The sequence below is a fragment of the Moschus berezovskii genome, chromosome 24 (assembly GCF_049115385.1).
Source record: "Moschus berezovskii isolate FMDL1 chromosome 24, NW_MosBer_1.0, whole genome shotgun sequence".
NCBI lineage: Eukaryota > Metazoa > Chordata > Mammalia > Artiodactyla > Moschidae > Moschus > Moschus berezovskii.
Genome location: NC_142483.1, coordinates 48,518,491 through 48,544,879, shown reverse-complemented (window position 1 = coordinate 48,544,879; position 26,389 = coordinate 48,518,491). Strand labels below are relative to the sequence as shown.

At 41.4% G+C, this 26,389-nt stretch overlaps 1 protein-coding gene across 1 annotated transcript in view; it reads left to right on the top strand.

Annotated features, from left to right (window-relative positions):
- Positions 1-26,389, top strand: part of MYRIP (myosin VIIA and Rab interacting protein) — a 233,299-nt gene that overhangs the window by 22,086 nt on the left and 184,824 nt on the right. Inside the window, exon 2 of the mRNA XM_055414586.2 lies at positions 8,360-8,503. Within this exon, the coding sequence (XP_055270561.2) occupies positions 8,394-8,503 (110 nt within the window). The 5' untranslated portion in view covers positions 8,360-8,393. The remainder of the gene's footprint in view (positions 1-8,359; positions 8,504-26,389) is intronic.

The window sequence follows — 26,389 nt, the reverse complement described above, 5'->3', positions numbered from 1 at the left end:
GGTGTACCTAATCCTTTTGTGTATGTTGCTGGATTTTGTTTTCTAATATGTTGTTCAGGATTTTTTCATCTGTATTCATAAGGGATATTGGCTTATAGGTTTATTTTATTGTGATATCCTTGTTTGCTTTTCGTATCAGGATAATACTGGCTTCTTAAAATGGATTAAGAAGTATTTCCTCCTGTTCTACTTTTGGGGGAAGGGTTGGTGTTATTTTTTTTTTTAATGTTTGATTTTCTTTGTGGAAGCTTTCATTATTAATTCAGTATCTTTACTAGTTGTAGATCTATTCCTAATTTCTATTTCTTCTTGAGTCAGTTTTGGTGAGCTGTCTAGGATTTTTTTTTCATTTCATCTAGGTTATCTAATTTTCTGGCATGCAACTGTTCACAGTTTTCCTTTATAATCCTTATTTTTGTAAGGTCAGTATTGATGGCCCTCTTTCATTCTTGGTTTTAGTAATTTGAATCTTATGTGTTTTTTTTTTTTTCTTGATCAGCCTTGCCAAAGATTTGTCAATTTTGTTGATCTTTTCAAAGAATTGACTTTGGATTTTATTTTCTCTGTATTGTTTTTCTATTCCATTGGTTTCCTCTCTGGTCTTTATTATTTACTTCCTTCTGTTTACTTGGGTTCAGTTTGCTTTTCTTTTTAATCTTTAAAGGTAGAAGATGAGGTTATAGATTTGTCATGGCTCCTTTTTAATATAGGTGTTTATGTCTATAAATTTACCCTTAAGCACTACTTTAGCTGCATTCCATAAGTTTTGGTATGTGTGTTTTCATTTTTATTTATCTCAAGGTATTTTCTTATTTCTCTTGACCCCTTGGTTATTTATAGTATGTTGTTTAATTTCCATATACATGTGAATATACCAAATTTCTTTGTTATTAATTTCTAATTTCCTTCCATTGTAATTAGAGAATATATTTTATATTATTCAATTCCTTTAAATGTATTGAGATTTATTTTACAGCCTAATGTATGGTCTGTCTGGAGAATATTCCATGTGTACTTAAGAATGTATGTTCTGCCGTCATGTAGAGTGTTCTGTAGATGTCTCTAAGAGCTACGTAGACTATAATATGGGTTAACTTTTCTATATCCTTGCTGATGTTTTGCTAATTGCTCTATTATTGAAGGTTGATATAGAAATCTCTATTATTGCTGAATTGTCCATTTCTTTTTTTTTTTTAATTCTGTCAGTCTTTGATAAATGGACTTCCTTTAGTATTTCTTGTAAAGCAGGTCAGTTGGTGGTAAAATCTCTCCATTTTTGCTTATCTAGAATGTCTTGTCTTAATTTATCCTTAATTTTTGAAGGATACTTTTCTGGATACATAATTCTTTGATAATAATCCTTTTCTTTCAGTTCTTTGAACATCATCTCTCTGCCTTTTGACCTCAATGATTCCTGATAAGAAGTCAGCAGTTGATCTTACTGAAGATCCTTTGTGTGTGATGAATCATTTTTCTCTTGTTACCATCAAGATTCTGAATTTTATTTGACTTTTGACTGTTTGACTATGATGTATAGATGTGCATGCTTTGAATTTTTCCTATGGAGAATTTGTTGGAGATTCCCGGTTGGCTCAGTGGTAAAGAATCCACCTGCTAGTGCAGGAGACACAGGTTTGACCCATGGGTCGGAAGAGCCCCTGGAGAAGGAAATGGCAATCTACTCCAGTATTCTTGCCTGAGAAATCCCATAGACAGAGGAGCCTGACAGGCTATAGTTCATGGGGTTGCAAAAGAGTCTGACATGACTTAGCAACTAAACAACAATGAAGAGTTTGATTTGTGGAGCTTCTTGAATGAGAACGCTAACAACACTTCTCATCAAATTTGGAAAGTTATCCACCATAATTTATTCGCTGGTTTTCTTTTCCTTTCTCTTCCTCCTGTTAATATCATTCCCAGGAGAGAGATGCAACACCCCTGTCCTATCAACTATGCCCTGTTGGTATGACCATGTCTTCGCTGGGCCTTTCCTGTGTACAGGTAAAGAATGAGTCTCATGGCAGGGATAATAACCTTGAAGGTGAAGGAATAAAAGTGAGTTCTACAGCCCAAGCACCACTTACTCCAATGAAGTTGCAATGCAAGTACATCTCAGGCCACTTGTGCTTTTCTTTCTTTCCTTCCCAGGCCAAATTCTTTTCTTTTTTTTTTTACCACCTGATAACAAGAGTCTTAAATGGGACAGCCCTAACATTTTGATTCCTTTGTAGAAGTAAGAAATTTCTCTTCAGCTCTAGTCAAGATCTAGTGATGGTCAAAGAGGGAAGCCCCAGCAGTATTTACCCTTTATTGTTTTTAGGACTTTGGATATTCCAAGTTAATCACTTTACCTCTCTGTATCAGGCGCATCACACACACACACACACACGCACACACAGAGGATTTGTAAAGATTCCATTAATGCACACACACACACACAGAGAAGATTGGTAAAGATTCCATTAATGCATTTGTCCTTTGTCCATCTGTTTTTAGGACTTTGAATATTCCAAGTTAATCTCTTTACCTCTCTGTATCAGGCGCATCACACACACACAGGATTTGTCAAGATTCCATTAATGTATTTGTCCTTTATCCATCTGTTCTAGGTTCCTTTCTAGAATGTCACTTGTGTAAACACTGACCCTTCATGATGAACTTCCCATTGTGTGTATTTCATATTCTTGGAATGTCTGTTTTTTTCATTTGCGAGGTTTGTGCTACCTAGTTTCCTATAGAATTATTTGTATCCTCCCTCTAGTTGTTCTGTTCAAGAACATTGTAGACAATTCTACCTTTATTTTGGTTTTCTATGTGTAAAGTTGTATCCATCTGCTTTCCTTTTTAAGTCATCAGCTTCTTTTAAAGCTCATAAAGCTCTGTAGCTTCCTATGATAACTGCATTTTAAAAACCCCAGCTAAATCAATTCAGTAATTATATTACAGTAGCTACTGTAGTTTGTCATCATGGGATGGACTTACGGCAATAATTCTCAAATAGTCATTTCTGTGGATGTGAAGAGGCAGTTGTTATTAAAGAACGAGGTATTGCAGACACATGTGTTTGACAAATACAGGGTTAAATACAGACTGGCTGTTTAGTGACAGACTTCTTAGAGGTTCTGATCAGCTTATATGCACTGTGCATCCCCAAGAGGGCAATACAGTGTGAGGCATTCCTCTCTAGTTTATTTCGTCTCTGAGCTCTCCTTGCTCAGAACAGGAACAGTGACCTGAGAAATACATGTTAGGGAAATGGTGATGTAATTAAATCTTGAAGTTTATTAATTTTCTCATTTCTAAATTTTAAAATGTATTCTCTCTGCTACCTTCTTATTTGAGTATAAACCAGAGAAATCCAGGAGTGGGGAGGACCAGGTCTGAAAGTTAGAGCATCTGAACCAGTTTTGTGTCTGGGAAATCATTTCCCTCTGGGCTTACACTCTCCCATCTGTAAATGAAAGAGTCAAACCTGTGTGACCTCTGACTCATGGACACTGAGGCTTTTCCAGCCCTACTGATGTTCTTTCTCCTATGATGCAGGATATCTAATTGTGTTTACTGTAAAAAAAGGGAAGACGCTTTTACTATTTCCCCCAAAGGGTTTCTCATTATTCTCTGTCTTATCCATTTACAGCTACTTTGTTGATTTCTCTACAGAAACCATTTATCCCTGATCACTTAGATTTGATATGATCAAAGTTGCCACTTCTGTCTTGTCCAAACTGGGCATCTTAGAGTCTCACTTTGACTTCTCAGAACCCAAAGCCAGTGAAGTGAAGGGGACTCCAAAGTGCCATTATCACCTTTAATGAGGGGTTTTAAAGGCAGCAGTCAGTCTGCATTTTCCCTGTGCTCTCTGATGTGTTTCTCCCTGCTCATCGGGAGACTGGAAGATGGCAGCTACGAAGCCTCTGCTTTCTTGAGCAGCCTCGGGGTGGGGTCTTCTTCCTGAGTCACTTCCTCAGACCAGCAGGTGCTCCAGGCTCTCTTCCCTCCCCTATGGCATTATCCCCAGCCAGATCTTCTCTCTCCTTCACAGAGGGCCCATTTAGTTCTGTATTGTTTTATGACATTCATTCTTAAAAATAAATATATGTATTCTTGGTTTTCTGTGCTTTTGAACTTTATATAAAAATGAGTCATACAGTTTGCATGTTGTACTTGCATATACATGTGGCTTGTCTGTCTCAACAGCACGTTTTATTAGAGATTCATGCATGTGGAATATACCTTTAGGATGTTCTTTTTCACTGCAGTGGAGTATTCCATTGGTATGAAACAAGCCTATACACTATTTGTTTATCTTTCTTCCTGTTTATGATTGTTTGAGATGGTTTACAGGTTTTACTTATTTATATTTTTTGCTCTTTGGAATGTTACTGTTACTAATGTTCTTCTGTTAGGATGAGCTGTGTGAAATAGGAGTTTTTATAGGTTCCCATTTATTTCATATGATTCAACCCAGTTCCTGTCTGTTGGTGCATATTTGCAAATTGATGTCTGAGAAATATACCTACAGAAATGCTGAGGTATATGCATCTTCAGTTTTGAAAATGAAGCCTAATTGTGTTACAAAGAGACTGTACCAGTTCGTACTCACTGTGTCAAAATTGTCCCGCCTCCTGGCAATGCTGGATAAAGACAGTTTCGGTGTGTATGAAACATGGTTTTAACTGCAATTCTACAGCTACCAATGAAATTAGCATCTTTGTATATGTGTATTTGCCATGTCTGTTTCTTCTTCTGTATAAAAATGTGGAAGTGACTTCAGAACTGGGTAAGGGTAGAGCATATATGTTTGAGCTGTATGTTAGAAAAAGTCTAGGTTTCCCTTAGGAGACTGTTAGTAGAAATATGAATGTTAAAGGTAATTATAGTGAGGACTTGGGAAGAAATGAGGAAAGATGGGGAGAAATCTTCTCTTAGAGAACGCATATATCATCACAAACAAAAAGCTGATAGAAATATGAATGTTAGAGGTGTCTGCCGAGGTTTCAGAAAGTAACGAGAAATATGTAATTGGAAACTGAAGGAAAGGCATTCTTGGTTATAAAGTGGCAGAGAATTTGGTCTAATTGTGTTCCAGTGTTTTATGTAAAGTAGAACTTATCAGTGACTATGGACTTGGATAGTTACCTAAGAATTCTAAAATAAGTATTAAAGACTGGTTTATGGTTGCTGCTATAATGAGACGTGAGAGGCGAGAGGTAAATTGAAGACAGAGTTGTTCCACAAAAGGAACCAGAACTTACAGATTTGGAAAATTCTCAGTATACTCATACTGCAAAAACGAGAAAGTCTGTCTATAGAGAGCAAGCAGGGTGTGACTGGACAACCATTTGCTTATGAGATTAGACTGTGGCTCACAGATCCAGTCAACCATTGCAGCATAAGCCGGAAACAGAGACGCTGTTACCCAGGACAGATCTGCAGAGGATCCTCCTGTCTGATGGCTTGGCCCCCTGAGAACTGCATGGGAAGCTGACAAAGTTTTGGAGAATTTACATCGATAGAAACACTGCCAGCTTAAACTAAATAGAGACAGGATAACTGAGGGAAGGCTGCTGGACTTCTGAGAGGCTACAGGATGGGCCAATAGAGCTATTTGGCTATCAACATGCCATGCATTATCCATCAGAAAAAGGGAAGAATTATCCTGAAGACAAAACAGAGGTCTGCAGGGGTGTCACTGTCACCATGGCCTGGGGAGGGCACTGTCCCTCCTCAGTTACTGAGAGTGGGCCATGCTGCTGTAGCTACACCCAGGGCCAAAGGGGTGAGCCCGCCACCCTGCTGGACTCAGAGGATAGAGCCGGGAGCCAAAGAGAGTTATCCTTGAGCCTTAAACAATTGAAACAGAAGGAGACTCATAAATACAGGGAAAAAACTTGTGGTTGCTGAAGGGGAGGGGCTGGAGGGAACAGATGAAATCAGCGAAGGGAATTATGAGGTACAAATCTCCAATTATAAAATAAAGAAGTCACGGGAATGTAAAGTACACCTAGGGATAAAAATATTAAAAATAAACAAATAGTAGATTATGCATGAAAAAAAGTACATATGGGGAATATAGTCAATAACATTGTAACAACTTTGGGTGGTAACCGGACTTGTTGTGGTGATTATTTCATAATGTATAAAAATATCAAATCACTGTGTGGTACAGCTGAAACTAATATAGTACAGTATGTCAAATATAACTTAATATAAAAAACCTAATGGAATTTGCCCTGCTTTCAGACTTGCTTGAGACCTAAGCCTCCTTTCTCCTTTCCAACCTCTCCCCGCTAGAATGGACTGTCTCTCCAATGCCTGCCCCGCTGCTCTACTCTGATAGCAGATAACTTGTCTGCTTCTGCAGGTTCACAAGGGGGAAGGATTTTTGCCTCAGGATGGGTCACCTATGCCTAATGGAGATGATAATGAGATGAGATTTTGGACTTCGAGTTGATGCTGGAATAGGTTAAGACTTTTGTGGCTGTTGGGATGAAGTGACTGTAATGTACATGCGAGAAGGACATGCTCTCTGGGGCAGCAGGGTCCAAAGGGTGTAGAGTCACAGGCTGAGACAAATTCATATGTTGGAGTCCTAACCTGAGCACCACAGATTTTTACCGTATTTGGAGACAGAATATTTAAAGTGGCAGTTAAGTTAAAATGATGGTATTAGAGTGGACCTTGCTGCTGCTGCTGCTGCTAAGTCACTTCAGTCGTGTCCGATTCTGTGTGACCCCATAGACGGAAGCCCACCAGGTTCCCCCGTCCCTGGGATTCTCCAGGCAAGAACACTGGAGTGGGTTGCCATTTCCTTCTCCAATGTGTGAAATTGAAGTCGCTCAGTCGTGTCCGACCCTTAGTGACCCCACGGACTGCAGTCCACCAGGCTCCTCCATCCATGGGATTTTCTAGGCAAGAGTACTGGAGTGGCTTGCCACTGCCTTCCCCGAGAGTGGACCCTAATGCAATGCAATTGGTAATCCTTATAAGAAGGAAAGATTAAGACAGGTGTGCACAGAGGGAACTCTATGGGAAGATACAGGCAGAAGATGACCATCTGTAAATCACGGCGAGGGACTTCAGGAGCAGTCAGCTCTGCCAACATCCTGATCTCAGACTCCTAGCCTTTAAAACTGGGAGAAAATACATTTCTGTTATCTAAGCCACCTCATCTGTGATGCTCTGTTACTAGACAACTGTTACACCTACGTGTATGCCAATACCCCTCAGTCCTGATTAATGTAGCTTTATAATAAAGACATTCAGTATTGAGTAGAGGTGGTAAGAGTGGTCATTCTTGCCTTTTTCCTGATCTTAGGGGGAAACAGTCAGTCTTTCATCATTGAATTTGATGCTAATAGTAGGTTTTTGTTGTTTTTATTTTTTTAATGCCTTTTATATGATGGAGGAAATATTCTCTAGTCATAGTTTTCAGAGGGTTTCTATCATGAATGGGCACTGAAGTTTGTCAAATGCTTCTTCTGTATCTCTTGAAATGATCGGATGATTTTTCCCTTTTATTCTACTTATGTAGTGGGTTACTCTGATTGATTTTTGAATGCTGAACCACCTTATATTGCTTAGATAAAACTCACTTGGTTATGGTATATAATAATGCTTTTGAAATCTTGCTGCATTGGTTCCACAGATATTTTTGTGGAGAATGTTTGAATTTATGTTTGTGACTCCCTTCAATTCTGGGCACTTTTCTGGAATTATTTCTTTAATTTTACCACTGGGTGCAACCATTCACTAAAAATTTATTTTTTTAAAAAAATGTAGTTTCCCATAATTTTTAGGTATGCACCTCTGGGGAGGTGTTGCTTTGAAATAAATTTTCTGGTGCTAAGAAAATGTCTAAAAGTATTTTACTTTTTTTTTTTTGCAGAAGAGAGTTTATCAATTTCTAGTTTGTATTTCAGTCATGTGATAAAAGCTTCAGGAGATATAGAGAATATTTTTTAAAGTATGATTTTTTAATCTTGCAATTATGTGTAATATTTACAATTTGAGACTTCAAATCACAGAACTTGAGAAGTTTTGGATATTGTCTTTTGGCGTTTTGCAGAAATTTACAGCAGATCTTATGCATACCTCATTTTATTGAAAAGAATAATTTATCGTGTTTTTCTAATTTAAGAACTGGGATAAATAAGTGTTGATGATCAGTTACTGTCTCCTTTTCTCTGCAGCCTTGCTGAAGTTGTCTCTAAATATTTGCTGAGTATGAGAGCAGAGCAGGAAACCACCTTATAACAAACACTGTGTTTAATTCTGTTTAATAGCAACATTGGTTGATTTTATCCACGGAGAACTCTTTTCTTGCCCTCAATTTGTGGTCTGTCCTTTGATTTCTCAGGTCTTGTCTCACCGTCTGTGTTTGGTGTTAAATCATGGGGAGGAAGCTGGACCTGTCCGGTCTGACCGACGATGAAACGGAGCACGTTCTCCAGGTGGTCCAGCGAGACTTCAACCTCCGAAAAAAAGAGGAAGAGCGTCTCAGGTGAGATGCTCCTATTTTGCACCTGGGTATACTGAACCACATGTGGACAAGTGAAACAGGCTTCCTGATGTTCCTTGCTGTTGGCCCTGTGTTCAAAGTGTTTATATCATGTAAACACCTGTAAAAAGAATGTCCTTCCCTCTGCAGTCAGGCTGACTAGCCTCGCTGCTGGCATCACAATTTCAGCTCAGAAACATGACTGTTCACACTGGCAGTCAACAGTGTTTGGCTGCTCACCTGGGACATTATTAGCTGTAGAATGGATGGAGTGTGTGATGACAGTAGCTGCTTTGAGCTTGCTCCTGGCTTTTATTTTCTTGTCCAGTTACTACTGAAGAATAACCAAATATATAAATGGGAGCATTAAACCCATAGCTGTATACTCTTCTGTTAGAGCTCTTGGCTACCATGGCACAGAAAGAGAGCTCTGAAGACCTGGTTCAAGGAGAGTGATCACCAGGCTGGGATGGGAATGCCTGGCTCAACCTTGCCCCTTCATTTCTTAGAAGGGAAAACTGAGACCCAGAGAGGGGGGCTTGTGACTCCTCTGAAGTCTTTCTCATGGGGTGCTCTTGCAAATACTGTGCTGCCTAAATTTGGAAGAAGTCAGAGTGATGGAAATGCGGTCATGTGCTGGGGTTTGTGTGTTAGAACCTGATGGCAAGTCCTCATGAGCTTCTGTCCTCCATAAACCCGTTTTTATGTTTGAATTTTTTTAAGGTTTCTTTTTTTTTTAATGTGGACCATTTTTTTTAAGTCTTTATTGAATTTGTTACAATATTGTTTCTGTTTTATGTTTTGGGTTTCTTTTTCTTTTTTTTGGCTGCAAGGCATGTAGGATCTTAGTTCCCCAGTTCAGTTCAGTTCAGTCGCTCAGTCGTGTCCGACTCTCTGTGACCCCATGAATCACAGCACGCCAGGCCTCCCTGTCCATCACCAACTTCCAGAGTTCACTCAAACTCATGTCCATAGAGTCGGTGATGCCATCCAGGGATCAAACTTGTATGCCCTGCATTAGAAGGTGAAATCTTCAATACTGGCCTGCAAGGGAGATCCCCACAAACCTGTTATCTCTCAGGATTTCACAGGTTTGTCATGGTACTATCTCCTTCCTTGGCCATTGAGCTCAAAAGCTGTCTTTATAATACCTCCCTGACTTGGTTCTCACACAGGCTAGGACCAGATCTTGTTATTTCTGCCTTCTCAGCATCTCTCCTTACCCCTTTCCAGTCCAGCTTTCATGACTTTTCATCCCAGGCATTCGGTAACTTTCTCTATGATCCTCTCTCTACTTCTCCAGAGTGGCGCCCCATTTCAGTTCGAATCATGCCCTTTCCCATTCTGCTTAAAATTGGCATGGGTTGTTTCCTTTTGCCCTTGGAGTTTCTCAGTCTTTCTGTTTCTGTAGAAGAGTAACCCCCATTTCTTGTAAGGACATTAGTGTAATTAACTTTATTTCTACCATGTTTTTTTATCCCCCATATTGTATATATTCAATACATGCCTGTTAGATGGAAAACAAGAAATATGTTAAATAGTTAGTTGATTTAAAAACCATGTGCCACAGAAACAGACATATGAATCAATGGATCAGAATAGAGAGCCAAGAAATAAACCCACAGACCTCTGGTTAATTAATCTTCGACAAAGGAAGCAAGAATACACAGTGGGAAAAAGACAGTCTCTTCAGCAAGTAGTGTTGGGAAAGCTGGGTAGCCACATGTAAACTGAAATTAGAACATACCCTCACACTATACACAAAATAAACTCAAAATGACTTAAAGACTAAAATATAAGATATGGTATCGTAAGATTCCATAGAGCTCATAGGCAAAACATTCTCTGACATAAATCATACCAATGTTTTCTTAGGTCAGTCTCCGAAGGCAATAGAAATAAAAACAAAAATAAACAAATGGGACCTAATCAAACTTACAAACTTTTCCACAGCAAAGGAAACCATAAACAAAATGAAGACAACCTACAGAATAGGAGAAAATATTTGCCAGTGATGTGACTGACAGGTGTATATTTCTAAAATATAGAAATAGCTCATACAACTCAACACAAAAAAACAAAAAAACTCAGTTGAAAAATGAGCAGAAGACATTAACAGACATTTCTCCAAAGAAATAATATAAATGGCCAATAGGCACTTGGAAAGATGCTCAACATTGCTAATTATTAGAGAAATGCAAATCAAAACTACAGTGTGTATCACCTCAAACTGGTCGGAATGACCATCATTAGAAACTAGTCTACAGATAACAAATGCTGGAGAGGATGTGGAAGAAAGGGAACTCTCTTACGCTGTTGGGGAATGTAAGTTGTTCCAGCCACTGTGGAAAGTGGTATTCTCAGAAAACTAAGGATAGAATTACCGTATGTCCAGCAATCCCACTCCTGGAATATATCCAGACAAAACTCAATCCAAAAGGATCCAAGCACCCCTGTGTTCCTAGGAATACTATTCAAAACAGCCAAGACATGCAAACAAGGGAAAATGTCTACTGACAGATGAATGGATAAACACAATGTGGTACATATATATAATGTAATATTAAAAAAAAAACAAAACAATGCCATTTGCAGCAACATGGATGCAACTAGAAATTGTCATACTAGGTGAAGGAAGTCAGAGAGACAAACACCATATCACTTATATGTGGAATCTAAAACGGGAGACAAATGAACCTATCTACAAAGCAGAAACAGACTCTCAAACTTACGGAGCAGACTTGTGGTTGCCCGGGGGGAGCGGGGTTGGGCAGGATGGTGTGGGATGGGAGGTTGGGGTTAGCAGGTACAAACTCTTGTATATGGAATGGATAAACAAGGTCCTACTGTATAGCACAGAGAATTATATTCAATACACTATGATAAACCATAATGGAAAAGAATACTTAAAAAGGAAGATATGTGTGTGTGTGTATGTATGTATAACTGAGTCACTTTGCTATGCAGCAGAAATTAACACAACATTGTAAATCAACTATACTTAAAAAATCCCATGTGCCAGGCACTGTTCTAGCTGTTGGGTACATAACAGTGAGCTAAACAAGCCTTCATCCCATGGAGTTTACATTTCAGAGCTATACTACCCGCACTATAGCCATTGACCACATATGGCTTTGTGCACTTATAATGGGGTGAGTCTTGAACTGACATGCACTGTAACTGTAACACACACACACCAGATCTCCAAATTTTAGTACCAAAAAATGTAAGCTATCTCATTAGCAATTTTTATGTTGACTACATTTTGAAACACCAATTTTTGGAGGTTACATGAGGTTAAAGAAGAAACATTAAAATTAATTTTCTCTGCTTATGTTTACTTCTTTTTTAGTTTGGGTACTAGAAAGTTTAAAATTAAACATATCTCACATTATATTTCAATTGGCTAGTGCTGCCCTAGAGGGAGAGCAGAGAGAGAGGACGTAAATAAATAAAAATATACTTGTATGTATTAGGTGATGAGAGCCACGAAAAAGAATGAAGTGGAGAAATGGGGGCAGAGGCTGGCCGGGGATGGGCAGGGGCCTCTCTAGTGCATGGGCTGCTCAGGGAAGACCTCTGTGGTCTTGGAGGAGGTGAGGGAGGGAGCTAGGCTGCTCTCTGGGGTGACATCAGGCATGGTGGAGGCGACAACAGATGTCAGCTTCTGATTCAGGAATGCACCTTTATGTTTCCAGAGAAGCTGGAAGGGAGGGAGCTGGGGAGAGTGCAGTGGTAGAACAAAGTCCAAGCAATATCCTAAGTTTTAACCACACGTAGTAAATCCAGACTCAAAACCACTGCAGTGGGCCAACCTTTCCTTGCCTCTCTGCATTGCCTGGGTTTAGGAGACATGGAAGAGTCTTGGAAGCTATGATACAGAAGGTGTTTTTGAATTTTTGCGGCAATGAGCATAAGACTCAAAATAGAATGTTTTTATTCTAAGATTTCAAATTGAATTATGTTTCTTTTCTCCAGGACAGCTGTTAATCACCTAGTTTCTCTGGTTAGGTTTTTGTGAGGGTAGGTCTCAGATGTAGAGGTTACACAGTGTTTCTAATGATCTGTTCTTCAGTGCTGACATAAAGTGCGGTAGATATATAGGTGGTGAAAGTGTGAATTAAATGCCCTCAGAACACACGATGGTAAGACAGAGCGGGCAGGGGCTGAAGAGTTCAACACAGTTGCTGCTGCTGCTGCTGCTGCTAAGTCGCTTCAGTCGTGTCTGACTCTGTGCGACCCCATAGACGGCAGCCCACCAGGCTCCGCCGTCCCTGGGATTCTCCAGGCAAGAATACTGGAGTGGGTTGCCATTTCCTTCTCCAATGCATGAAAGTGAAAAGTGAAAGTGAAGTTGCTCAGTCGTGTTGTACTCTTCGCGATCCCATGGACTGTAGCCTACCAGGCTCCTCCGTCCATGGGATTTTCCAGTTAGGTCACTGAAATAAGTTCATGGAACGATAACTAGAAGAAATGAAGCAGTCTGGGTGCACTGCACAGTTTTCATTATTATTTCTTTATTATTATTCATCATTATTTCATTATTATTGATTACTCATAGAAGTTCCCATAAGGAGGGTCCCCATGTACATGAAGGCACCAAAGCACAGAGAGGTTACAGAGCTTTCTCAGAATCACAGTTAATTGGGACAGAGCCAGGATTCTGTTTCCCACATTCTCTGAATTATATAGATTGGCTCAAGCCTTTTCAAAACTGTTCTTCAGGACAAGTAGAAGAGTCCTGTCTCCCACTCTCCACCACACCCTCTAATGAGCAGAGTCACACCACAGTTGGGTATATCAGCTCCTGCGTATATACACAGTCATAGGTCTTCCTATATAAAATGACTCTGTGGGTCCCGTATCACTGAAACTATATGCTTGAAGCACTGGGGATGTGGTGTATTGAACATTTAATCCCATTAAGGACTATATGCATAGTAGGACAAGTTGGGGGAAGACAGAGGACTGGGCAGGCCTGAGAACTGTCGACATGCAGCAGCGGACAGAGGGCGGGGTACTTAAATGCAACTTCAGTGCAGTGTTGATTTCCTTTTCCAGGACACACCATGGTATTAAAGCTATGGATGGAGCACATCAGAGAACAAAAGACATGTTGACCCTGCTTCTTCCTCCAGGTGCTTGGGGTCTAGATGAATCAGGTAGATGTGTGGAAAATACACACTATGCTTGATTCATTTTATTTCTTGCCTTTCATCAGATGAATTCACGCAAATAGTAAAAAAACAAAATGGTAAAGAATACTTTGAGATGAAAAGCACCAGTCCACTGCTCCATGTTTAATCAGTTTTCTCCTTAATCCTGTAGTCCTCCTAGCCTTACCTCTGTAAATGTGAAATATGTGGGTATGTTGCTATTTCTTGATGTGTCAATGGTAGGTCGTCTTTCATTTCTCTGCTCTGAATAGTGGGGACTTTGCTTACTTACTTAGAGTACTTTACCTTTGGTTTCTTGCTTGTTATTATCTGTGGTTTGGGTTTCTCTTGGTCATCTTTCAAACAGAGAGTACACAGAAACCCCTCGGTCTCGTTCCATGTGTGTTCACCCTCCTTTCTTGGTCTGGCAGCACAAGTATTCATGTGATGTTCCTACCTTCTGTCCACCACCCCTTCCTTTCTTCATCTCACATCTGTCCACGCGGTACCTTTATTCTTATGTATTCAAGGCTGAGGCCATTCAGGTGCTGTTCTGCAAACATAAGTTTGAGCCTTTCTTGTTTTATTCAGAGGTTGACGCTACTGTTGAAAATCAATAGTCATTATGATTGAAAATGGTGTTTGCTGCTTCCTTTTTCAGAACTTCATTGAAATCTGTAGGTGGCTGATTGGTCTCCTCCTTTTCTGTTTACTTTTATGAATCAATTACATTTGTATTTCCTTGCTGTCATTTTAAATAAGTCTTGGGAAGGCAGAAAGGCCACCAAGTGTTAAGTCTGCCATCTGGAACTCATTGGCCACAGCAACTTCCTTGCTGGTCAGGGCTACAGAAGAGCCTGGGGAGGTGCAGACATAAAGGGCACTCCCTGTGTGTAGCGTGTACCCAGAGCATGCTCTGGGGTCACACAGATGTGGCCCTTAAAGGTCCTTCTACCGCTGTTTACCTCATCGTTAGCTGGAGGGAGCCTGACCTCCGAAACACTGGATGGAGGGGAGTTTCTGATGACTGGCAGGGGACTTTGTGCTGGAAAGAAAGAAATTTTGGTGGGATAAGTCACTGAGTCCTTGGGGTTTATTTGTTACAGCAGCACAGTCTAGTATGACTTTGACTAATACAGTTTCTGGGAGCTGAAAGGGACCTTGACTTTATAGCTGTAGAAGGAGGCTTGTGGGGTGAACACGCTGTTAGTGGGTAGAGCCTGGCCTGGACCCTTGGCTCCTGGTCTTCTGCCATCTCATATAGTATAAGACACCTGTGGAAGTATCTCCTGACTTACAGTAAGATCATAATTTATATTCAGTGATTTTATATTGTCAGGCACGTTTACAAAGTGGTTTTAAAAATGAGTGTTAATTGCATGGCACTCTGGTGTTCAGACTGAGATGTTTATGAGATAGCCACAGCGTTTAAAATTTCTCATTTAAAATGTGCTGGCCAGAAGCTATTTAGCATCTGGATAACTTCCAAGGATTTGCTGCTGCTCTAATGGACTTGGTCTGTGGGGGAGCAGGGGTTAGATTTGATGAAATGGTTTCCCGTAATGCGACTGGCCATTAATTGTCAGGGTTTGCTGAACTGAGAGTATGCTTCTGCCTGCCAAGGACTGCCGGGCCCAGGCAAGGCCAGGCCAGGCGAAGGAAGGGAGGGGAGGATGGAGCGTGAGTGGCAGGGCATTTCCCGTCTAGTCTCTCTCTGAGAGGCTCAGTGCCTGCAGCCCAGCAGCTACAGTATGTAAATTCCTCCTCCTTCGGACTGCGTTAAGAAGAGGATTAATGCACTTGGAGGCCTGTTTCTGTCACTCACTTGCTGACACAGCCTGCACCCTCTCTGCACCTCGGTGACAGGGTGTGAGGGCAGTCGTCCATCCCCCAAGAGTCAGATCTAAGTGTTGTAAGAAAGTAACTAAAAGCTGCCAGGGCGTGTGGAAGGCCACTGCAGGAAAGCAGAGCATCTCCCCCAATTAGAAAAGCTTTGTGTTTCTAGTCTGTTATACAGAAACCCCTTTAAGGTTCAATTATGATTTTATTAAATAGGAAGAATACAGAGCTTTTAATGAAATGAGTTAGTGATCTTTCTTCATTCAAAATTCATTTTAAACAAATTAAAATTTTATTACATGAATTTAATTTTTCAAGAAGTTTCTTTTTCAAAAAGTGAAATGCCTTCGCTCTCAGGGTCCCTAGCCTGGACATTTAAATTTATGGAACGAATTAACGAACACTCCTGGTTGTGTCCTTCTTTGAAGCTGGGGGTCAGACTGCCTTGTCTTCACTCAGTTGGAATACACAGGCCCCGTGGTTTATGAAACAACTGTGCGTTCACAGAGTGCATCTGTCTGCACTTCCTCGCTGCCCCGTGTAGCCCCTGAGATGCTGCAGGAATGCTGTGGCGTTCACCTGTCCAGGTAATGCATCTGCCGTCTCAGAGAGGGGGTGCTGCAAGGCAGGAGTTCCTTCCTCGGCACTGCTGGATCAGGTTGACTGGCCAGTCACCTGGTGGGGCCCCGAACTGACAGAGCCGAAAGCAGGTGCACTCTGTGGGGGAGTGGAAGGTCAGACACAGCTCTGTTTGACTCACCTTTTGATGGGGATGGCCCAGCAACTCAGAGACACCGGGAGCGGTCCTGGAGACTTGTGCAGAGCAGGTGTGGCGACCTCAGGAGTGGGACATGAGTAGAATAAAGAGTATCAAGCGCAAAGCTATGAGGGACCACACAGATTTTTTAAATCGCCTTTTTACTTAGTACTGGTACTTTTAATAATGAAAAGGTCACATATATTAAATCAAAGCTATTGGATATCCATTCATTTGCTTCAAAATCATATACTGAATGTCAGGAGCCTCCTGGGGAAATGTGAGGGGGATGAAAGGGGAGGGGAGGGAGAGAAAGGTTCACAAAATTAATAAGTGCCTTAACCCCTGAGGAAAAGTCCAGAAGGTGAACTAAGTCTGATATGAATAATTAGGATGCTATGCAGAGTGAGAAAAACAGACCCATGGGAATACTTTCATCTTGGAGGTGGAAGGTAGGAGAAAGGAAGGACTTCCTGAAGGGGAGGTGCATTTGATTTGATCCTGGAAGACAGACAGGATTTTTAAAGTGGATTGAGACAAAGGTCCGGGCAGCAGGGAGCATCCTGTGTGTTACTCACTCTGTCGGGTCTGACTCTTTGCGACCCCATGAACTGGAGCCCACCAGGCTCCTCCGTCCATGGGATTCTCCAGGCAAGAATACTGGAGTGGATTGTCAAGTCCTCTTCCAGGGGATCTTCCCGACCCAGGGATTGAACCCAGGTCTCCTGCATTGCAGGCAGATTCTTTGTCATCTGAGCCTATTCCCTTTGCCAGGGACGCCAACAGGATAGAAAAAAGGACTTGTTTCCTCAACCCAGTCGAGAGCTGTGGTGGGGTGCAGTGGGCGAAGCGACTGCTTTGCCAAGAGTTCTTTCTGCACCGCTGGTTATCATGTGGAATAGAGTGTGGTGTTCCAGGAATATGACCTCTTTTCATTCCCAGCAAACTCTGGGAGAAGCACTCCGTCTACCCATTTCCAAAATGGGGAATGTGAGTGTCTAAAAAGAAGTTAAAAGCTGGCCCAGGTTGTACACAGTGAAAGGTAGAATCAAACCTAGACAGTGCCACCCCTGAACTAGGCCAGCACACTGCCTTGGTACTGAAAACAAAGTGAGCCAGGTGCCACGGGGGCAGAATGGGTGAAATTAGGGCTTAGAAAATCTGGTACCTGTGCTTCCTAGAACCTGGGGTAACATTCCCAGGGATGGGACCTAGTCAGGTTTAAGTCTGGATATGGGGAAGTGTAGCCGGGGCATTACAGTAGTTATTAGCCACTTAATGTTTTGGCTTATCCAAATGTTAAGTGCAGTCTAGATGTGAAATACACTCTGGATTTCAAAGCTCTAGTCTGAAAAAGAATGTAAACTGTCTCATTAATAATTTTATATTGAAAACACATTGAAATGAATCTAAAATTACATTTTAAGTAAAATGTACCGTTATTCAGTCACTAAGTCGTGTCCAACTCTGCAACCCCATGGACTGCAGCACACCAGGCTTCCCTGTCCTTCATTATCTGTTGGAGTTTGCTCAAACTCAGGTCCATTGAGTCAGTGACATTATCCAACCATGTCATCCTCTGCCACCCCCTGCTCTTTTTGCTTTCGATCTTTCCTAGCATCGGGGTCTTTGCCAATAAGTCGGCTCTTTGCATCAGGTAGCCAAAGTATTGGAGCTTCAGCATCACTCCTTCCAATGAATATCCAGGATTGATTTCCTTTAGGATTGTCTGGTTTTATCTCCTTGCTGTCCAAGGGACTCTTAAGAGTTTTCTCCAGTTCGAAAGCATAGATTCTTCAGCACTCAGCCTACGCTATGGTCCAACTCTCGAATCCGTACGTGACTACTGGAAAAACCACAACTTTGACTATATGGACCTTTGTCAGCAAAGTGATGTCGCTGCCTTTTATTTTTTTCCCCAAACTTTAAAGTTGTTGTCTCTTCTCTTTAATATGTGTCTCGGTTTTTCATAGCTTTCCTTCCAAGGAGTAAGAGCCTTTTAATTTCATGGCTGCAGTCACCATCTGCAGTGAGTTTGGAGCCCAAGTGAAATGTATAATAAAATTAAGTTCACCTGTTTCTTTTCTACGTTTTAAAACTATGATTACTAGAAGACCATATATATATATATAACCATATATATATATATATATCACACATTATATTTTTATTGGCCAACACTAGTTTGGAATGTTGTGTTAAGCAATTTGGAATTTATAGGAGTAGAAAGTAAGCTTTCTTCCCCAATTTTGTTTACGGCTAGTCCTTTTCTTTATGAGGCTTATAGGTACATGAAAGATCCAGTGAAAGTCTTCACTACCTAACTGTGCACTGGCCTTTGTTATGGAGAATTGTCATATCTGCCATGTGAAGGTGATCTCAGAATGATCGCCTGGTATTGGCTTTACTGTACAGTTTGAAAGGACAGCACATTATGATCGTGCCATATTAACCACGGAGAGTTTGCACATCTCAGGAGAGAATAAGTCCTTTGATATTTCTTTGGAATTAATGGTTGATGAAGTAAGTCTATGTCATGACTTTTGAAATAATGAAGTGGCCTTAGGATGGCCTCATATTCATGATTCATATGTCTCTGGCACCATAAAACTGTAAGCTATCACGTATTTGCTGTAGGGGCCAGCTTTAAGAACGGCCAAGAGAGTTAAAGGAATCCTGAATTTGCTAGATGCTGCAGATTGCTTATAACACAGAAAAAGAATCATACCGATGCTCTTTTTAATCTGTCACCCTCCAAGATGTACAGTTACTAATTTGTCAGTTCTGGATACTTCCTCCCTATAATCCCATGTTCTTTAGTAACAATATTCTAGATTGCTTTTGTAGCTCAAAGTTCCTGATATTATTTACTTTTCCACTCCCAATGTCAGAGGCTCAACTCTGCTGGGCTCTGATAAAGCTTTTGTGGTGCGAATTCTTGGCTGGACTTTGATTCCTCAGAGCTCTGGCTCCAGAAGGCATTTGTTTGGCATCTGGTGTGCACAGAATTCAGGACTTGGAAGAGTAAGAAGGAATGTTTCCGCAGCTATTGTGATGGCAGCTTCCTTCAGCTGCAGTCATTCAGGCATAGCCACAAGCACTTAGCCAGAAATGACCTGAAATGCAGAGTTGGTGAACACAAATGGACTGTATGGAGATCAGAGTTTCACCTTCACCCTGTGCTACTGGAATGACAACTTCCTTGTCCCCATGACCTTCTTCAGTTCCTGGAGACAGACCCCTGCCTTGGGGGCCTTGTCCCTTGCCTTCATCTCCTTACTCAGCTCCTGAAGAAATAGGTCCATCTCAAACCCTCCTATACTGTTGGTAGAAATGTTAAGTTGGTGCAGAGACTATGGAAAACAATATGGAGGTTCCTCAGAAAACTAAAAGTAGAATTACCATATGATCCAGCAACCCCACTCCTGGGCATATACCCAGACAAAACTATAATTCAAAAAGATACATGCACCCCTATGTTCAAGGCAGCACTGTTCACAATAGCCAAGACACGGAAGCCACCTAAATATCCATCAGCATATGAATAGATAAAGGAGATGTGATACAAGTATACAATGGAATACTGCTGCTGCTGCTGCTGCTAAGTCGCTTCAGTCGTGTCCGACTCTGTGTGACCCCATAGACGGCAGCCCACCAGGCTCCCCTGAACCTGGGATTCTCCAGGCAAGAACACTGGAGTGGGTTGCCATTTCCTTCTCCAATGCATGAAAGTGAAAAATGAAACTGAAGTCGCTCTACTCAGCCATAAAAAATAATGAAATAATGCCATTTGCAGCAATATGGATGGACCTAGAGATTGTCATAGTAAGTGAAGTAAGACACAGAGAAACACAGGTATCATGATATTGCCATATGTGGAATCTAAAATATGACACAAATAAACTCATCTACAGAATAGAAACACTCTTGTATATAGAGAACAGATTTGTGGTTGTCAAGGGATTGGGAGGTTGGGGTTAGCAGATGCAAACTATTATATATAGAATGGATAAACAGCAAGGTCCTACTGTATAGCACAGGGAACCATATTCAATATCCTGTGATAAACTATAGTGGAAAAGAATATTAAAAAAGAGTATATATGTATGTGCCTGTGTGTATATATATCTCCGAATCACTTTGCTGTTCAGCAGAAATTAACACAACATTGTAAATCAACTATACTTCCAAAAAATAAATGTCAGTGAAGATAGAGGGAAAAAAGAAAGAAAGTAGGCCCATCTCCTGGACCAGTTTCTAAGCTGATATCACTGTGAAGGAAATTTGTGAACCACTCTCTCTCTCAGAATAACTCTTAATGCGTGCCTTCTTTGAGATGGGAGATTTCTGCTCCAGCCTTGAGATTTCTTTGCTGGATATCCGACTGATGCCTTAAATTCCCAGAAGAGCTGGGCCCCAGAGGAAGTCCTAGTCCTCTGCAGTTCACCGCCCCCTGCTGGCCTGGCTCATGGGTTCCATTCTTGCATCAGCTATGCACGTGTGGGGCCTAGGCCCCAAGACTCCTTCTCTGACTGATTCTTATCCCCTAGGCCTGAGGCTACTCAGAGTACCTGGTTCCTATATATCTAGCCGGATCCTGGGTTTCCAGGTGTGGTAATCTTAGGAGGTTGGCGGGGTCTGTGATTCCAGCCACCTCTGGAGTTAATACTAGAATGATGTATCCCTGGCCTCTGCCAGGTTCCCCCAAAAGTTCCTGTGTGTGTGGCCAGCCCCTGTATCTGTGACAGTTATCCATAGTCTGCTCCCACCTTGCCCTGCTCAGTTTACCTCTTCCATCTTCCCGGCTAAGTGTCCCACATCCACCAGGGTCCATTCCCTGCACAGCCTGGGCTGTGACTTTGCCCCATTCCATGTCAGGTATGTACATGCCCGGAGCCTGGGCCTCCTCACGTCCCAAGGTGGCCTGGTTGGAGGGACATGGTTTTGTGTTGCCTCCCAGATCCTACCTGCATGCTCCCCTGCCCCACTGCCCTCCTTCCCAGAGCTGGAGCCTACCTGAGTGCTCCTGCCAGATCTCCTCCCTGCCTGGAATCAGACCTCCCATGGCTGTGGGTTCTCTACCTCCCTGTGCTACATCTCTGAGTCCCATTTCTGCAGGTCCTGGGCTTTTGCCATGTGGCCCTGCCCTTCTGACACTCCCTTTCCCTTCCTGCCTTCCCCTTTAATCTCTTGGGTAAGCTCCCTTGCCATCTAAATGAGTGGATCCTAAACCAGATCCTAAAAGCTTCTATTTCTGTAAGAGCGTAAACAGCTTTGTGTGGTCCTGAATTAGACTCATAATATTCTATACTGCTTGCTGTGCTTAGGGATATGTATGATAAGGAGGGGGAGGAAAGTGAAAGCGAAATTCACTCAGTTGTGTCTGAATCTTTGTTACCCCATGGATTATACGGTCCATGTAATTCTCCAGGCCAGTATACTGGAGTGGGTAGCCTTTCTCCAGGGGATCTTCCCAACCCAGGGATCAAGCCCAGGTCTCCCGCATTGCGGGCCGATTCTTTACCAGCTGAGCCACAAGGAAAGCTCAAGAATACTGGAGTGGGTAACCTATCCCTTCTCCAGCTGATCTTCCTAACCCAGGAGTCGAACTGGGGTCTCCTGCATTGCAGACAGATTCTTTACCAACTGAGCTATCAGGGAAGCCCAAGGAGGGGGAGGAAACAGAGTCAATTCATTGTCAACTGTACTTTTAATCTTCCTTCCTTCATACAGTATTGCTTCATTTTTATGTGAATCTCAGAGCAGAGGCACCGGAATGATATTTAATGCTAGACACTCAGTGGCACTACTTATCTTGCTGAGCATGTAAGAACTATAGCTTCATTAATGATGATTTGTTTTGTAACCAGAGGAGATGACGTGTGACCTCGGGCACATCCCGTAGTCTTTTTGTGCTTCTGGTTTTCCCACTGTGTGATGAGGATGATGAGGGTACCTGCCTGGACTGTGGTGGTGGTGGTTTAGTTGCTAATTCATGTCTGACTGCTTTGTGACCCCATGGACTGTAGCCTGCCAGGCTCCTCTGTCTGTGGGATTTCCCAGATTTCCCAGGCAAGCATACTGGAGTGGGCTGCCATTTCCTTCTCCAGGGGATCTTTCTGACCCAGGGATTGAACCCAAGTCTTCTGAGTTGGCAGGTGGATTCTTTACCAGCTGAGCCACAAGGGAAGCCCATATCTGCCTGGAGTGTGGGGAGGTTAAATGAATTAGTAGATGGGAAGCCCCGTGGACAGCCCTGGGGAACATGGTAAAGACTCATGAGAACTCAGGGTGAGGTCTGTTCGTGCCTTATTCTAGGCTGGTGTATCTGGTTCATCGATTAAATAAAGTTCTCTTTAAATATTCATATCTATTTAGTAAATTCAAATGGTTTTTACAGTTTAGCTTTTCCTGAAGCAAGATACATTGCCCCTTTTTTGCTATTAGATGATTTTCTACAGGCAGAATAGAAATGCTTGTGTTTGTTTTGTAGCCGATGCTTAATTATTTAGACCTTTGACATCTCTCTTTATTTGTACATTCACTTGTGTGTTGACTTCTTGTGGCCAGAGAAGACTGTTGGCTGACAGGATGGTGGTTGTTTTTTTCTTCAGACTCAGAAACTCTGATGCCTTTTATTTTCGATGGTGGTTCTGTGCATTTTTGTTTCCCCGCAGGCTTTCTGGTTTCTTTCTGATTACAGAAACAAAGCATTTCTGTATGAAGTAGAAAACAGGCCAGTGGGCAGATGAGTGAGTTTTGAGAAAATCACTCTTTTCTGCTTTGACAGAATAAACACAAAGGGGAAACTTTTAAATAGAGGTAGAAGTTCATACACAGCCACCCTAGCAGGACTAACTGGTCTTAGATGCAGCCACTCAGAGTGTTTGCTTTCTCCTGGAGACATGTTTCTGCCATGAAAGTGGTTTCCAAAGTCTTGCGTGTCACAGACCCATAGTATGGCAGGCCTCCCTCCTGGGCTGCTGCTTCATAAATCACATAGGCCAGTCCCTACCCCTAAGCCCCTTCACTCTGCTCTAATCTGCCATGAAAGGCCGTAGTGTTGCTGATGTGCTCATGGTATCACTTGGCACAGAGGAGATTCCGCTGAACTGCTGTTGTTATTGAGAACGGCGGCAGATGCCTCTGGTCAGAAAAACTTGATCTGTTCTTCATGCCTCCCCTTTAACTATGGGAACCCTGTCCTAGAACTGACATTATCAAACTTTGAAGTTGAGAAAGAATATCCCGGGATAGATGATGGAATTTTAGAGCTAAAGTGAAACTTAAAAACTAGTCCTGAATTCAAGTATAACCTGCTTGTTTTATCAACAAAGCATTAAGTCTCCAGGAGTTAAGCATGTTATATAAATCAACATAGCAAATGAACACTGGCAGTCTCATCTGTTTCCTCAATTGCGACAGTGTGTCTCTTGTTTAGGTTTTCTTTCCAGTGTAGTTAAATATTCAGTTAAATGTCAGGAGATCTACACCTTCCCTCCCCTCCACAATTAGTTTCACAGGAATATTTAAACTCACTGGATTGCTTAAATGCAACTCATCATCATTTAAAATAATCCAGATGACATGATATTATACATTGAAAATCCAAAAGATGCTACCAGAAAACTACTAGAGCTCATCAATGAATTCAGTAAAGTTGCAAGATACAAAATTAATACACAAAAATCTCTTGCATTTCTGTACACTAACAACAAAAGATCAAAAAGAAGAATTAAGGAAGCAATCACATTTATCATCACATAGAAAAAAGAATACCTAGGAATACACCTTATGACCAACCTAGATAGTATATTAAAAAGCAGAGACATTACTTTGCCAACCAAGGTCCGTCTAGTCAAGGCTATGGTTTTTCCCGTGGTCATGTATGGATGTGAGAGTTGGACTGTGAAGAAAGCTGAGTGCTGAAGAATTGATACTTTTGAACTGTGGTGCTGGAGAAGACTCTTGAGAGTCCCTTGGACTTCAAGGAGATCCAATCAGTCCATTCTAAAGGAGATCAATCCTGGGTGTTCATTGGAAGGACTGATGCTAAAGCTGAAGCTCCAATACTTTGGCCACCTCATGCGACGAGTTGACTCACTGGAAAAGACTCTGATGTTGGGAAAGATTGCGGGCGGGAGGAGAAGGGGACGACAGAGAATGAGATGGCTGGATGGCATCACCGACTCAATGGACATGAGTTTGGGTGAACTCTGGGAGTTGGTGATGGACAGGGAGGCCTGGAGTGCTGTGATTCATGGGGTCGCAGAGAGTCAGACATGACTGAGCAATTGAACTGAAGTGAACTGAAGGAGACAATGGACTTGTCCTCTGAAAATTGTAAGACACTGATGAAAGAAATTGAAGATGATACAGATGGAAAGATATACCATGTTCTTGGATTAGAAGAATCACTATTGTCAAAATGACTATACTACCCAAGGCAATCTACAGAGTCTATGTAATCCCTATTAAATTATCAATGGCATTTTTCACAGAACTAGTACAAAAATTTTTTTTAATTTGTATGGAAACACAAAAGACCCTGAATAGCCAAAGCAACCCTGAGAAAGAATCAGGAATCAGTTGTAGGAATCAGGGCCCCTGACTTTAGAATATACTGCAAAACTACAATCGTAAAAACACTATGGTACTGGCACAAAAACAGAAATATACATCAGTGGAACAGGATACAAAGCCCAGAAATAAACCAGTGTACCTATGGTCAGTTAATCTACAACAAAGGGGGTAAAAATATACAGTGGAGAAAAGACACTCTCTTCAATAAGTGGTGCTGGAAAAACTGAACAGGTACATGTAAAAGAATGAAATTAGAACATTCTCTAACACCATACACAGAAATAAACTCAAAATGGGTTAAAGATTTAAATGTAAGACTAGAGTCTATAAAACTCTTAGAGGAAAACATAGGTGGAACACTGACAAACTGCAGCATATCTTTTTGGATCTACATCCTAGAGTAATGAATAAAAACAAAAATAAACAAACAGGACCTCATTAAACTTAAAAAACTTTTGCACAGCAAAGAAAATCATAAACTGAAAAGACAACCCATAGAATGGGAGAAAATATTTGTAAGTGAAGCAACTGACAAGGGATTAATCTTCAAAATATATAAGCAGCTTATGCAGCTCAATATAAACAGAAAACCAGCCGAGTCAAAAATGGACTGAAGATCTAAATAGGTTTTTCTCCAAAGATGACATAAAAAAAAAAGCACATGAAAAGATGCTCAATATCACTCATTATTAGAGAAATGCAAATCAAAATTATAGTGAGGTATCAATTCACACTCGTCAGAATGGCCATCATCAAAAAGTCTACAAACAATAAATGCTGGAGAGGGTGTGGAGAAAAGGTAACCCTCCTACACCGCTGGTGGGAATGTAAACTGTTATAGCCACAATGGAGAACACTATAGAGGTTCCTTAAAAAACTGAATCTAGAACCACCATATGATCCAACAATCCCACTCCTGGGCATATATCTAGAGAAAACCACAATTCAAAAAGATTAAGATGTTAGCATTTTGCACAAGACCAAAGAGTAAAATGTAAAGGAGAAACTAGTCTTGCAGTTCCTGCTGTCAAATTTTCTTGACTTTCACCATTAAGAAGGAACAGTGTAGCTTAAGGGATCAACATATAATTTGAAAAGGTCATCACAGATCAGACTGTTCTTTGTTCTTGCCCTTTCCTTTGCCGGTCACTGCTTGGCATGACAACCATGGCTGGGTTCTGGTCCACTCATCCTGAAGCTTCCTTTTTCAGCCACAATTTAAATCCGGTGCATGAACCTATCCACTTCCCTAATAACAACAGTCTGACTCTGGTGTGTGAGTCTTCCACACACACAGCTGCCTTCAGCATTCTTGGGGCAAGATGCTTGTTTGCCAGGACAACAGAAAGGGAGTTCCTTATGACTGGAATATTATCCCTATTGAAAAACAATCTTCTCTTCTTACAAGTCAGGGTCTTAGACATTCTCTCTTCACCAGGGTTTCTAGGCAGGGAGTCAATGCATTTTGCTCACATCTTTGTCTCCAAACTTTCAAGGAAGGAAGGGTGTATGAACATCCAGAGTGCCTTTTCTGTGCCAGGCATCCCCTTGACA